At 37.5% G+C, this 15,961-nt stretch overlaps 1 protein-coding gene across 1 annotated transcript in view; it reads right to left on the reverse strand.

The window, feature by feature from the left end:
• The window catches only part of LOC128666804 (calpain-1 catalytic subunit), a 159,537-nt gene that overhangs the window by 99,637 nt on the left and 43,939 nt on the right, over positions 1-15,961 (reverse strand). The window contains exon 7 of the mRNA XM_053721599.1: positions 5,626-5,697. Within this exon, the coding sequence (XP_053577574.1) occupies positions 5,626-5,697 (72 nt within the window). The remainder of the gene's footprint in view (positions 1-5,625; positions 5,698-15,961) is intronic.

Consider the following 15,961-nt stretch of genomic DNA (forward strand, 5'->3'; position numbering starts at 1 on the left):
AGGAGATGAGAAGGAACCGCGCTGCGGTTGGCGTGTGACGTCACGATGCTGTGTGATTCTGACAGGCACACGGAACACGCTCAGAGCAGTAGGTAGATTTTGTTTAAAGCTGAATTTGGATGTTAGGTGAAAAAGTTAATGTCCCAAATATAGTTAGATGCTTTAGGATGACTTGATGATTTCAAATTATGTGATGAAGAAAAGGTTTTGGAAAAGTTATAATCCAGGATATAGGGAGATACAAGTTACTAACTAACTATCCCTATACACTATAATAATCAAGCAGGGAAGCAAGGAAGAGGAGTTCCCTTTATAGAGAGAAACAGGAAGTTGGATTTCAGTAATTAAAGGAACAGCAGAACGTGACACACATGCAGATACACACACACTACATAGCATACACTTTTACATGCAGATACACACACACTACATAGCATACACTTATACATGCAGATACACACACTACATAGAATACACTTACACATGCAGATACACACACACTACATAGCATACACTTATACATGCAGATACACACACACACTACATAGCATACACTTATACATGCAGATACACACACTACATAGCATACACTTACACATGCAGATACACACACACTACATAGCATACACTTATACATGCAGCATACACTTATACATGCAGATACACAGACACTACATAGTATACACTTATACATGCAGACACACACACACTACATAGCATACACTTATACATGCAGCATACACTTATACATGTAGATACACACACACTACATAGCATACACTTATACATGCAGATACATACACACTACATAACATACACTTACACATGCAGATACACACACACTACATAGCATACACTTATACATGCAGCATACACTTATACATGCAGATACACAGACACTACATAGTATACACTTATACATGCAGACACACACACACACTACATAGCATACACTTATACATGCAGATACACACTTATACATGCAGATACACATACACACACTACATAGCTTACATTTATACATGCAGACACACACACACTACATAGCATAAACTTATACATACAGATACACACACACAGTTATGGATACGGATAGACACACACACTACATCATATATGGGTATCTGTAATTCATTGTATGGGGTCCTGGGGTTGGCAAGCACTGTTCGTTACACTGTTCGTTACCCTGGTATTAGCACTGCTCATTGTATAAAACTTAAGGCATGCTAGTATTATCACCAGGGGTTAGATATCATCATTACCAGAGGTAGGTTAGAGAGGTCACCATTACCCGTGGTCAGAGTGTATACAGCCTTCTTACTCCTGCTTAACCCACACACCATTCCTTTTCCACAGGGAATATAACAGGTATCTAACCCTGTGAGAGCAAAGCCAGCTGCTTCTGAGTATGGGCCCAATAGAATTTAAAAAAAAATTTTTTTTTAAATGCCTGGGGCAAATCGGGACAGATGGCTAGCAACTCGGGACAGAGGGACAGACCCCTAAAATCGGGACTGTCCCGCGAAAATCGGGACAGTTGGGGGGGGTATGTAATATATATATATATAAAAATAACAAGAGTATTGCATTGAGCAATGATACTTTTTTATTGGACTAACTATACATTTATAAGATGACAAGCTTTCGGAAGAGTTCCTTCCTTTATCAAGTCTGAAGCAATACTCAATTGCTTCAGACTTGATAAAGGAAGGAACTCTTCCGAAAGCTTGTCATCTTATAAATGTATAGTTAGTTCAATAAAAAAAGTATCATTGCTCAATGCAATACTCTTGTTATTTTGATATCTAAATCTCTGGACTAACATGGCTACTCCAATCAATATATATATATATATATATATATATATATATATATATATATATATATATATATATATATATATATATATATATATATATATACACACACACACACACACACACACACACACATATATATACAGTATATATACACACACCCTTTCCAATCAAATACCTTAAAACATGCAAAAAAGTTATTCAGTTTTAATATTTATGTGTTTTACTGTGTATTTACTGTAAATATTTTACATTCCATGTCTAACCAGTGTGAATTGTGCCCCCAAGTACTCTTCACCTGTTAGATAAAATGTGGAAAAATGAATAGGGAAAGGGAAAGGGGATAAATTCGAATGGCGCCACACTCTGGAAATAAGCCCAATATGTTATTACAAATACGGTTGGGAATGGGAGATTGATGTGATGTAATATGATGAAGTGTTGGTGCAAAATGTATAAAAACCAAACACAAGGGATTAATACGATATAAATGATTATATGTCTCTTAACTGTATATGTCAGAAAGATACCTCCCTCATAACAAGCTGTGATGAGGATAATATATATAGAGATGATTCGATTCAATGGAACATTACATGTATATGTGTACTAGTATTAATACTGTTGTTGCTAGTAGTGCCGCAAAGTTACTAAAATAAAGATAGTGTGTCATATGATAACACACAAAACAGACCCATGTATAACTAGTAGAGAGGATATACGATCACACTTCCGTTATATTAATAATGCTCTGGGTCTCAAAATATAAGATACTGTGGGCTAACAATATTCAATATTAGTAAATGGATTACATATATTTAAATATATTCCCACGTGAAAATATAGTCTATGGACATAACTACATCAATTTGGTACATTTAGTTCTACCAAAGGAACCCAATATCTCTATATATATTCTTTTTATTCTTTTTGTTCAATTTCCACTCATCATATTTTAGCCTTCTTTTAGAGTGGATATTTAGAATGTAATATTTTCATACACTTACCATTTAGGGATTATATCTTTTAAGTATTTCTATGCCATATCTTATTCTTTTTTAGATTGGTTTTATTATTATTATTATTCTTATTAACCCTGATTTTATAATATGCATATTTATACACAATGTGTCGCTTGTGGGCCATAGTTTCTCATACAGTGGAGCTTATGTATTTCCACTATCACCAGTCATAGGTTTTGTCAATAATTCTATCTCGACTGAATCTCATCAGTATAGTTCTTTTTATATATGAAAAACATTTTTATCTTTTCAACGAGAGCGTTTTCCATTTCCATTTTCTTTTCCTTCCCTTTGTAGTAAAATTTGCATTATCATTATTTTTACAAACTTCTACACTTTAGCTAGGTATTATCCTTTCCCTACTAATTTTAATTCTAATCCAATTTTTAAACACACAGTGAGAAGGGTCGCATATATCAGCATTAGACCCTGCAATAGCTATTATGCTACATTTAATAGTGTTCTAAGTATATATTTGCTTTTAGCAAAGGTTATTACTATTATCATTTATACATGTCCGTTTTTTAATGTCTATAATTGAATCGAGCATTTGGCTATTTTAGATACACTTCCAAAGTATTATCAACAGTTGAACCAACGCTAATTACTATTTTAACACATTTTTGAGTTTCTCTACCTAACGATTAATAAGCTATCATAGACATACTCTTAGAGCACAACCAATTTTAACACACCTTTGAGCATCTCTATCTTCAGATTAACAGGCTATCATAGACATACTTTTATAGCCCAACCAATAGCCTACTAACGTCACACTCTGGAATATAATTGTTCACATTGTCTATTAGGGCCATACAATTTCCAAATTAATATATCGGTTTCCGCTATGGCAACTGCACATAATAAACACAATAAACATAATATAAACGTTTCCAATAAGTGTATTATCACGAATCACATTGCAGTGTATACAACAGGTTGGAATTAATACACACACCTTTCACAACAGAAACCATGGAAATGGAGCTGTTGTCGTTTAGGTCCAATCGGTTGAAGTAAGCATCACATGATGCATTCACTACTAGGTTATCAACCAATAGCTTCAATGAATTTACATGTGATCCTAAGAGACCAATTAGAAACATATTGTAACGAGAGGGCGTGCCGCCGCCCTCTAACAGTCTTTAAATACTGAGCCACCCAAGCATTCGGTAAATACCTCTGAGGAAGAAGGGCTGAATTGTTTGTGTCCCTTCGAAACGCGTCAGGATTGTGTCTTACCTTATGCTAAGTTTGCACTGTGTGCATATGTTATCAGCACCGTGCCCCCGCAATCTAGCAAAAGGATTTTAAAGTTTTAAAGTTTTTATTTACCTCATAATATTGAGGGTCCTTGATGTAAGCATACATCGTTGTATATTAATAAATAGTGTGTCATTTTAAAACAGTGTTGCACTATCGTATGTCCTTTTTCTTATATGATTGCATGCACTGTGGGGAAAGAGCGGTGAGAGGAGAGAACAGTATTGAAAAGACAACACATCTCAAACCTACAGCCGATACCGGGAAGGAGACTTATCTGTACACTACGCGGCACTTACCTCATGAGATTGAGGTGAAGGAGTGTAAGTAGGCTCCCAACGGGAACGTTGTGGATTGAAGTATTATCGACTTGAAGTTCTGCACATTTGATATGGACTATAACAATACTCATTTATAGTAGTTTTATTTTGTCACTTAGGACGTTCACCACACATCATCATTTTTACTGTGTATCCAATATTACGTTATTACGATATTAGGTTATCCCCTTTTTATTTTTTACTTTTAATTTGTAATCAATATCTTATTTTAAAGTAACATTTTCCACTCTGATCACAATTTTTGAATTTTTGTACTACTAATATCGTATCTTATATTTTGAGACCCAGAGCATTATTAATATAACGGAAGTGTGATCGTATATCCTCTCTACTAGTTATACATGGGTCTGTTTTGTATGTTATCATATGACACACTATCTTTATTTTAGTAACTTTGCGGCACTACTAGCAACAACAGTATTAATACTAGTACACATATACATGTAATGTTCCATTGAATCGAATCATCTCTATATATATTATCCTCATCACAGCTTGTTATGAGGGAGGTATCTTTCTGACATATACAGCTAAGAGACATATAATCATTTATATCGTATTAATCCCTTGTGTTTGGTTTTTATACATTTTGCACCAACACTTCATCATATTACATCACATCGATCTCCTATTCCCAGCCGTATTTGTAATAACATATTGGGCTTATTTCCAGAGTGTGGCGCCATTCGAATTTATCCCCTTTCCCTTTCCCTATTCATTTTTTCTATATATATATATATATATATATATATATATATATATATATATATAAAGAACATTTTCTTCTATGAGAAGAACATTGGAATGTAAAACATGAATAACTACCTTACCTTTTGGGTTTCACTTGCACGCAAACCATTTACTTTCAACTTGTAACACAAGCGATTACTTGTGCGCATTAAAAGTTTACTTCTGGTGGTGTTTCACTAGAGCAAAAGCACTAAATAGCACACCACTTGTAATCTTGCTCTATGTGAGGTATTTAGCAAACCCTCTCTATCCAGCATTAAGATGTTAGTGCACCCTAAACCTATGCTTGAGCGCTAATATAGAAGCGCTATGGGTTCTAGCTAACATTTTTGTTTCCACTTGTAATCTAGGAAAAGTGATTCACTTTGTTCTCAGTTAAGATGCCCAGAAGAGAGATTAATTAAAGTTAAGGATTCTCCCCGATTGTTTTACCTTGTTGGTCCCAGTCACAGAGTACATGTGATGACTAAGGATTCCCATAAGGTTACTGGTCTCCAACTCTCCCTGTATAAACATAAGAGAAGGTGTGGGGTCAGTGAGATGAGGTACAACTCATATGTAAATGTTAAAGAGACAGTGTATTGTAAAATTGATTTCCTGTAATGTGTTTTTTTAATGACTTGTTGTATACAAGTTGCTGGGTATAAAATAGAAGGGCAATTTTTATTGTAGGTTTATTTTTGTATATGAAACAGCTATTTATGGTCTTTGAAACATAACCCACTAAAATTGCTTTCACAGAGAACAGATATCATTATCTTACCACTCTATATAAATACAATTTTTTATTTATCTTATCTCTGAGATAGCAATTGAATGAAATGAACATTTTAGTAACTATCTTTCCCATCCCCCAATGGGAGTATAATTTCTTCTGCTGGTTCTTGTTTACATAGCTCTTTTGTAACCATTACTGCAGTATTGAAATTTTCAGTATAGGTGGAGGTTTCAACAGACAAAAAATTGAAATGACAAAATAAAAGTAAAGGAGTTATTTGTAAACTATTTAATACACTCCAGTAGGCAAAATGGATCTTTGGGAACAGACTGAAGTGGAAAAAATTACAATGCACTGTCCCTTTAAGTATTGGGTATTTATGCAGTAGATTTAGTTAAATGTAGGGATTATTGATAGTTTGTTTATTAAGGGTGGAATTTGCTGGAAAACCTGTTTGTGTTTATCATTTGAAAAAAAAAATGGGGGCTCATTGGCATCAAAAGAGTGACTTAAAGGAATAGTCTAGTCAAAATTAAACTTTCATGATTCAGATAGAGCAGCAATTTTAAGCAACGTTCTAATTTACTCCTATTATAATTTTTTCTTTGTTCTCTTGGCATCTTTATTTGAAAAAGCAGAAATGTAAGCATAGGAGCTGGGCCATTTTTGGTTTAGCACCTGGGTAGTGCTTGCTAATTGCTAGCTACATTTAGACACCAATCAGCAAGCGCTACCCTACACAGGTGCTGAACAAAAAAAGGGCCGGGTCCTTAGCTTACATTCAAATAAAGATAGCAAGAGAACAAAGAAAAATTGATAATAGGAGTAAATTAGATTGTTGCTCTATCTGAATCATGAAAGTTTAATCTTGACTTGACTATCCCTTTAAGTGTGTACATGCTTAGACATAAGAGAAAAAAATAATTTGTCACCTCTTTCTCCACACTCTGGATAACCATTTTCCTAAACCAATATTTAGTGGATATGATCAGGTCACTATTAAGTGGATTTGACTGATATCAGATACAATTTGTGTAAATTGGGTTAGTGATGCTGGTAGCTCCTGCAATACTGGTAAGTCTTGAGTGAAAGTACTACAGATGTGGTTAGTAATGGGTGTCTCTCATGGAACTGTGGGTTGTCTTGAGTGAGTCCATGAGGTTAGTGATTGGTGGAGCTCCTTCAAATGGGGACAAAAGGGACATTGTACACTAGATTTTTCTTTGCATTTATGCTTTTTAGATGATCCATTTATATAGCCCATCAGGAATTGTTTTTGTAACAATGTATGTAAATACCATTGTGCTGATTGTCAGACTCCTAACCACGCCCCAAAGTTTTAGATGCATACGAATGTCTACAGACTACTGGTTCCTTCTGTTTGTAAAATGGGTCTTCTCATATGCAGAGAGGGGGGGGGGGCAGTGTGTCTTCTCTTCCTTCTTTGCCAGCCCCTTTCAGTGGGTGGCCCAGCCTAACCTCATGAACAGTGCTAAATTGGAAGCTTCTCGGTAAGTTTGTAAAAGGTTTTATACTGGATTTTTAGCTCAGTATCTGTGCATATTATTCTTTATAGTGGTGTCTACTACATGCAGTTATATGAAAATGTGTGCATACTGTGTCTTTAAAGCTGTTGTAGATGTGGTTAGGGTTGGAGAATCTATGGGTGTGGTTTATGTTAGCTAGGGATGACGGAGATACTTAACTATGCCCAGTTGCAAATGTAGATGACACTAGTGTGGGCTCCTATAGATTGGGTTTGTTTTGCATGAAGCTTATGCAGATGGTGCCAGTGTTAGTTATAACTTTTGTATATGTGGATGGATGTGGTCAGTATTGGGTGGCCATATTTGTTGCAGTTCTTGCTTTGAACAATGTTCGGTAAATCTCCAGCATAAGTGGTTACATATTGCTTGTTTTGGATGTAGATCTGGTATTGATCTCTAGTATTTTTAGTTAGACATGGCCAGTATTGGGCAAAGCTCCTACAAAAACCAAAACCAAAATTCATTAAAATTATGGGGGGGAGATAAAAAACTGAAATTAAAATCCTCCATGTCTCAAAATTAAATCAATGTAAATATTTGCATAGGAAATTAGCACATCTAGGCAAGAATCCTGCTTGCTTTTTCCCCAGAAATAACTCATATACAATGTTACCAATGCACAAGAGAATTCTGGGTAAGCTATGCAAATTAGATATGCAAATTCTCAGGGGGTTTTTTGTGCTAATTTCCTATGCAAATATTTACATTGATTTAATTTTGAGACATGGAGGATTTTAATTTCAGTTTTTTATCTCTCATAATTTTAATGAATGTTTGTTTAACTTTCAAAATAGTGTTATCAATGCAGCAACCAGAAATCTATCTCCTACTGATGAGTTCCAAATAGAACGAAACAGGCTTGTCTAGTGAGTGATTTCTGATTTGCTGCTATAATCCTGTTAAAAGGATAGCTGTGTTAAAACAGTATTTTTGAAGCAAAAAAAATGAGAATTTGCATATCTAATTTGCATAGCTTACCCAGAATTCTCTTGTGCATTGGTAACATTGTATATGAGTTATATCTGGGGAAAAAGCAAGCGGGATTCTTGCCTAGATGTGCTAATTTCCTATGCAAATATTTACATTGATTTAATTGAATGTGTAAAGTATTTGACTGATTCTTTATATTAATGTGTTTGGCATTAAATGGATCTCCTGAGTTTTCAGTTAGATGTGCCCAATATCAAATGCAATTCTTATAGAAGTTTCCAATATTGTAAAGAGCTCTGCTATATGTACATACACACACACACATATATATATATATATATATATATATATATATATATATATATATATATATATATATATATATATATATATATATATAATGTGTATATATATATATATATATATATTAATTGTTGAGTTCATGTCTAGTATTTGTGCCAATGTTGCCAATATTAGGGGGGCAGCTATAGATTTGCCCAGCACTAGAGCTCCTATACATATATGTGGCTAGATGTGTCCAAAACATAGTTTATGTAAGAACTTACCTGATAAATTAATTTATTTCATAGTGGCAAGAGTCCATGAGCTAGAGACGTATGGGATATACATTCCTACCAGGAGGGGGCAAAGTTTCTCAAACCTCAAAATTTCTATAAATAAACCTCCCTCCTCTCTCACACCTTAGTTTAACATGTAGTCAAGAAGTGAGATGTAAAAAAAGGAGTAAAAAGCATATAAAAAGAGGAACTGGAAAAAATAAAGTGATTTATACAAAAAAATTAAAACCACAAAAAAATAGGGTGGGTCTCATGGACTCTTGCTTCTATGAAAGAAATTAATTTATCAGAAGTTCTTACATAAATTATGTTTTCTTTCGTGTAAGTGACAAGAGTCCATGAGCTAGTGACATATGGGATATAATACCCAAGATGTGGAAATCCACAAGTCACTAGAGAGGGAGGGATAAAATAACAACACCTAAATCCGCTGAGAAATTAAAGCCAAAAAAATAATAAACTTTTCTTAGAAATTTCAAAAAAACTCAAATCAAAGGCATTAGAATCAAACTGAGACAACTGCATGAAGAACCTTTCTACTAAAGGCTGCTTCTGAAGAAGCAAACACATCAAAATGGTAAAATTTAGTAAAAGTATGCAAAAAAGACCAAGTTGCTGCTTTGCAAATTTGATCAACTGAAGCTTCATTCTTAAAAGCCCAAGATGTGGCAACTGATCTAGTAGAATGAGCTGTAATTCTCTGAGGAGGAGATTGCCCCGCCTCCAAATAAGATTTGTGAATCAAAAGTTTCAACCAAGATGTCAAAGAAATGACAGAGGCTTTCTGACCTTTCCTAGAGCCATAAAAAAATAACAAATAGACTAGAAGTCTTTCTGAAATCTTTAGTAGCCTCAACATAATATTTCAAAGCTCTTACCACATCCAAAGAATGTGAAGATCTGTAAGAAATCACTTGTTTATGTGACAATGCTTTACTTATCTTTAGTACTTTAGAAGTAGAACTGTGGTAATATGTTAATGTAACAAACTGGGAAATATGCTTGCTAGTAAGGAAGCATATAATCCTAATCTGTATTTATATTGCCTCAATAAGCTTCCAATATCAAAGAGTAATGAATACAGGAATGCTTTAGAGGCAGAACAAAGGATATATATTTCTCAAGACAGGAGCAGTAACTAGTTAAGGAAAATACCCTGATTAGTACTCATAGCATGTTTAATATGGCACACTGCAGGTGAGGAGTTAATATAACCATTTAGTAATGGTAGTGCTAGTAGCTTGCTGGCAGATTTATACAGTGTAACACATAGAGGAATGTCAATATTATGGCAAGCTTAAATATGGAAGTAGTGAGAGTAGCAGACTTAGAACACTACAAGTAAAAGCTTATACGGAACCTGATAACCTCATGTGTCGCTATACTTGTTGCAAGCTGAAGGCACTGTGAGTGCTTGAGATCCGGAAGGCTGTGTCAGAGCAGCTGGAAGTCTGTGCACGCTGTGAAGTTGGAACGCTGCCAGGCCTGAGCAGCGTGTGAGGAGTGAATGGCTTGCAGTGACGTCAGAGGAAGCCAGGTAGGAAGACAACAAGCAGCGCTTTTGCCAAGGTGTGCAAGTGAAGTAGTTTAAATGCAGCCGAGTACTTTCTTTCACCAGGATACAAGCTGGAGTTGTGAGTTAATCACTTCAATAAACCAGCAAAGAGTAATTAGACAGTGCAGGCTTTATAGGCAGGAGGAGACAATGTTAAGGTGGTATAGGCTTGATATGGCAAAGTATATATTAAGGTGGAATGTGTAAGATAGGACCATGACATACTCCCCCCCCAAGGAAACATCAAAGAGGTTTCAGGGAGAAGGACGATCCGGATGCCTCCGATGAAACAAAGAGACCAACCTATCTGCAGAGAGATTCGAAGCGGGTTCCCAAGAGTCCTCCGAAGAGTCGTACCCAGACCAATGAACCAGATACTGCAGTTCACCATGCCAACGTCTAGAGTCCAGAATGGCCTGGACCTCGTACTCAGGATCCGGGGTAGGAGAACCCAGGGAAGTGGCTGATAGAGGGGTAGAAGAGTAGCAAGGCTTGATGAGGGACACATGAAATGTCGGGTGAATGCGGTAAGTGGGAGGAAGCTGTAGAGTCACCGTAACCGGGTTTGGAAGAGCAATGATAGAAAAAGGACCAACAAAAAGTTTGTTAAACTTCTTGCAAGGAGTTGGAATCCTCAGATTCTTTGCCGATAACCAGACTTTTTGTCCTACAGCGTAGGTAGGATGAGGGCGATGGCGTAGGTCATAGAACCTCTTTTGGGTGGCCTGTGCTTGCTTGATGTTATCCTGTATGGCGACGTAAGTCTGCTTGATGGAATTGACGAGATCATTCACCTGAGGACAAGGTGAGTGTGTCATAGGCAATGGATGAAATCGGGGATGGTAGCCTGAATTGATATAAAAGGGAGAAAACCCCGTAGAAGTATTGGTGGTATTATTATATGCAAACTCAGCATGTGGGAGGTACGTGGCCCAAGATTCTTGTTTGTGGGAACAGTAGCAACGTAAAAATTGCTCCAGCCACTGGTTGGTTCTCTCACACTGTCCATTGGTCTGTGGGTGGTACGATGTGGTCAAACACTGATGTATGTCTAGTGAGGTACAAAGATGTCTCCAAAATTTTGAGGTGAATTGTGAGCCTCTGTCGCTGAGTACTGTAGTGGGTATTCCATGTAAACGAATAATCTCTCTAAGAAATAACTGAGCTGATTTTTGTGCAGTGGGTAGAGTTTCGGTTGGAATGAAATGTGCCATCTTTGACATGAGATCCACAACAACAAAAATGACGGTGTAACCTTCAGATTTAGGCAAATCAACTACAAAGTCCATGGAGACAGAAGTCCACGGAAATTCGGGAATAGGGAGGTTCTGTAGTAAACCCAGAGGTGGTTGGTGTGAGGGCTTACAGGTTTGACAGGTAACGCAGAGTTTGATGTATTCTTTAACAGTGGTTCTCATAGAAGGCCACCAAAAATACCTCTGTAGAAGGTCAAGTGTCTTGTGTATACCCATATGACCTGCTAATAATGAATCATGGGCAATGGACACTGCCTGATCTCGCAGCGAGGGTGGAACATATAGCCTTGAATCCTTGTAGAGGATTCCAGCATTATCAGGGGTAAGCGTGTAAGCGGTCTTAGTAATGTCTTGTTGTTGATGTGTTTTTAGATCTGTGAGATCATTTGATAGGAGACCTACAAAAGAAGATTTTGGAATGATGGTGGATGGAAATTGAGTAGACTCAGGCTTTTTATCCCTTCTAGATAAAGCATCTGCCTTTCCATTCCGTATGCCAGGACGGTAGGCAATGTGGAAGGAGAAACGAGAGAAGTAGAGGCTCCAGCGGAGCTGTCGAGCAGAAAGAGTTCTGTTTGTCTGGAGATACTGTAGATTCTTATGATCAGTAAATATCACTATAGGTTGCTCCGTACCTTCCAATAAATGCCTCCATTGGTCAAAGGATGACTTAATAGCCAACAACTCCTTTTCACCAACTGGATAATTCAGCTCAGCTGGTGTCAGGAGCCTAGAGAAATAAGACACAGGATGTAATGAGTCCTTAGGAGTGGATCTCTGGGATAACACGGAGCCAATGGCATATTCTGATGCGTCAACCTCTAATACGAATTGACACTTTGTGTTTGGTAGATGGAGTATCGGAGAGGTGGTAAAGAGATGCTTTAATTGGTCAAAGGCGGTTTGAGCCTCAGGTGTCCAACAAAATGGAGTCTTTCCCTTAGTCAAATTTGTCAGGGGTTTTGTGATGGCAGCAAAGTTTTGAATAAAGCGTCTATAAAAATTTGCGAAGCCCAAGAACCTTTGAACTTCTTTCACAGAAGAGGGTATAGGCCATGATGATATGGCTGAAATTTTGTTATCCTCCATCTTTATCTGACCCTTACTGATGTGATAACCCAAGAAAGACACCTCTGTGACGTGAAACAAACATTTTTCTAATTTAACATAGAGTCTATGTGTTTGTAGTCTAGACAACACAAGCCTGACATGTTGTATATGTTCTGTCAAAGAGGGTGAGTAAATAAGAATGTCGTCTAAGTAGACAACCAAAAACGTGTCAAGGACATCTCTAAAAATATCATTAATGAAGTTCTGGAATGTCGCCGGGGCATTGCACAGACCGAATGGCATAACCGTATACTCATAGAGACCATACCTAGTCCTAAATGCGGTCAGCCACTCGTCCCCGGCTCTTATTCTGACAAGGTTATAGGCACCCCTCAGATCTAGTTTAGTGAACACTGTGGCGCCACGTAACCTCTCAATCAGTTCTGGGATGAGAGGTAGTGGGTATCTGTTTTTTATTGTTATTTTGTTCAGCTCGCGATAATCTATTATCGGGCGTAAAGACCCATCCTTGTTCTTTACAAAAAACATAGCTGCTGCTGCAGGTGAGGTGGAGGGACGGATGAACCCTTTTTTTAAATTCTCAGTAATATAAGTTTTAAGGTGTTGTAACTCAGGTCTTGAGAGGGGATAAATATGACCATGAGGTATGGTTGCACCAGGCAGCGGATCTATGGGGCAATCATAGGCCCTATGGGGAGGCAATACCTCTGCCTCTTTTTTATCAAAAACGTTTGAAAAATCAGAATATTCAACTGGTATGACAGGGGTGGATGTGATCAAAATATGTTTCCTAGGGAAGCAAGTGTTAGAACAGTAAGAGGAGGGGAAGGAGAGAGAAAGAGTGGACCAATGCAGAGTGGGTTGGTGTAAACGAAGCCAAGAGATTCCCAGTACAATAGGGTAAATAGGAGAGGATATGATATCGAAAGTAATTGTTTCAGTGTGACCAGAGGGAGTTGTGACTAACAGAGGGACAGTTTGATGTGACACCGGACCAGAAGCTAAATGTGACCCGTCAATGACTTTGAGAGGCAGTGGAATGCTTTTTAACTGAAAAGGAATTTTATTAGAATGAACCAAACGAACATCAATGAAATTGGTACAAGCGCCTGTATCAACAATGGCGTTACTGCTGATCCTGTGCTGATCCCACTGTAATTGTAAAGGTAAGGTAAAGTAAGTTGATGTAGCTGACTTTGTGTGAAGACAGTTACTATTTGATTTTGTCTTACCTCGCTTTTGCTTCAGAAGCAGGGGACAATCCTTAACCACATGCTGCGTACCAGCACAATACATACACAGATTGAGATTACGGCGTCTGGTCTTTTCTTGCATAGTGAGAGGTCCTCTCAGAAAGCTAATGTCCATAGGCTGGTCAGGGGGAGCAGTAGCAGTAGGCGGAGTCGGGAGCAAGCGGCGTGTGGGGTGGCTAGAACTACCTTTTTCCTGCCTTCGCTCTCGGAGCCTGCGATCTATAGTAGTTGTTAAAGTATAGAAATCCTCTAGGCAATCTGGTATGCCAGTTCTGGAGAGTTCGTCCTTTACTTCCTCTGACAACCCCATTCGATACTGATTCTTGAGAGAGACCTCATTCCAGAGCGAATCTCTGGCCCAAATCTTGAAACGAGTAATATACTCCTCCACTGGAGATTTTAACTGTTTGAGTCCTCTGAGTTTAGTCTCAGCAGTAATCTGACGATAAGGATCATCATAAAGGTTGGATAAAGCCTTTAAGAAGGCATCAAAAGAATTCAGAATTGGGTCCTGGGACTCATAAAATGAGTCAGCCCAGGCCCGAGGTTCCCCTCGCAGGTATGAGAGAACAGTTAATACTTTGGATCTGTCTGTAGGATAAGTTCTCGGTTTTAAATCGAATAACAACAGGCAGGCGTTTCTGAACTGGCGAAAAGTGGATCTATCACCAGTAAATTTCTCAGGGTAAGAAACCTGGGGCTCAGCCTGGTGGTCATTTCCAGCATTCCTATTGGCCAACACTTCTCTAAGACAGGCTTTGAGACTTTGGTTTTCCACCTGTATATCTCTAAATGCCTGAGTTAAGTTGTCCAGGCGCTGGTTTAAATTATGTAGCTGGGGGGCCACATCTGATGGCTCCATAGTTACAAATTTTTTATTTTTTTTTTTTATTTTTTTTTTTTTTTATTTTTTTTTTTTTTTTTTTTTTTTAAGGCTGGTTTATTATGTAAGAAATCACTTGTTTATGTGACAATGCTTTACTTATCTTTAGTACTTTAGAAGTAGAACTGTGGTAATATGTTAATGTAACAAACTGGGAAATATGCTTGCTAGTAAGGAAGCATATAATCCTAATCTGTATTTATATTGCCTCAATAAGCTTCCAATATCAAAGAGTAATGAATACAGGAATGCTTTAGAGGCAGAACAAAGGATATATATTTCTCAAGACAGGAGCAGTAACTAGTTAAGGAAAATACCCTGATTAGTACTCATAGCATGTTTAATATGGCACACTGCAGGTGAGGAGTTAATATAACCATTTAGTAATGGTAGTGCTAGTAGCTTGCTGGCAGATTTATACAGTGTAACACATAGAGGAATGTCAATATTATGGCAAGCTTAAATATGGAAGTAGTGAGAGTAGCAGACTTAGAACACTACAAGTAAAAGCTTATACGGAACCTGATAACCTCATGTGTCGCTATACTTGTTGCAAGCTGAAGGCACTGTGAGTGCTTGAGATCCGGAAGGCTGTGTCAGAGCAGCTGGAAGTCTGTGCACGCTGTGAAGTTGGAACGCTGCCAGGCCTGAGCAGCGTGTGAGGAGTGAATGGCTTGCAGTGACGTCAGAGGAAGCCAGGTAGGAAGACAACAAGCAGCGCTTTTGCCAAGGTGTGCAAGTGAAGTAGTTTAAATGCAGCCGAGTACTTTCTTTCACCAGGATACAAGCTGGAGTTGTGAGTTAATCACTTCAATAAACCAGCAAAGAGTAATTAGACAGTGCAGGCTTTATAGGCAGGAGGAGACAATGTTAAGGTGGTATAGGCTTGATATGGCAAAGTATATATTAAGGTGGAATGTGTAAGATAGGACCATGACAAGATCTTTCAAGAGTATTATTAGGATTAGGACACAAAG

This window comes from Bombina bombina, chromosome 7, assembly GCF_027579735.1.
Source record: "Bombina bombina isolate aBomBom1 chromosome 7, aBomBom1.pri, whole genome shotgun sequence".
In the NCBI taxonomy this organism is placed as follows: domain Eukaryota; kingdom Metazoa; phylum Chordata; class Amphibia; order Anura; family Bombinatoridae; genus Bombina; species Bombina bombina.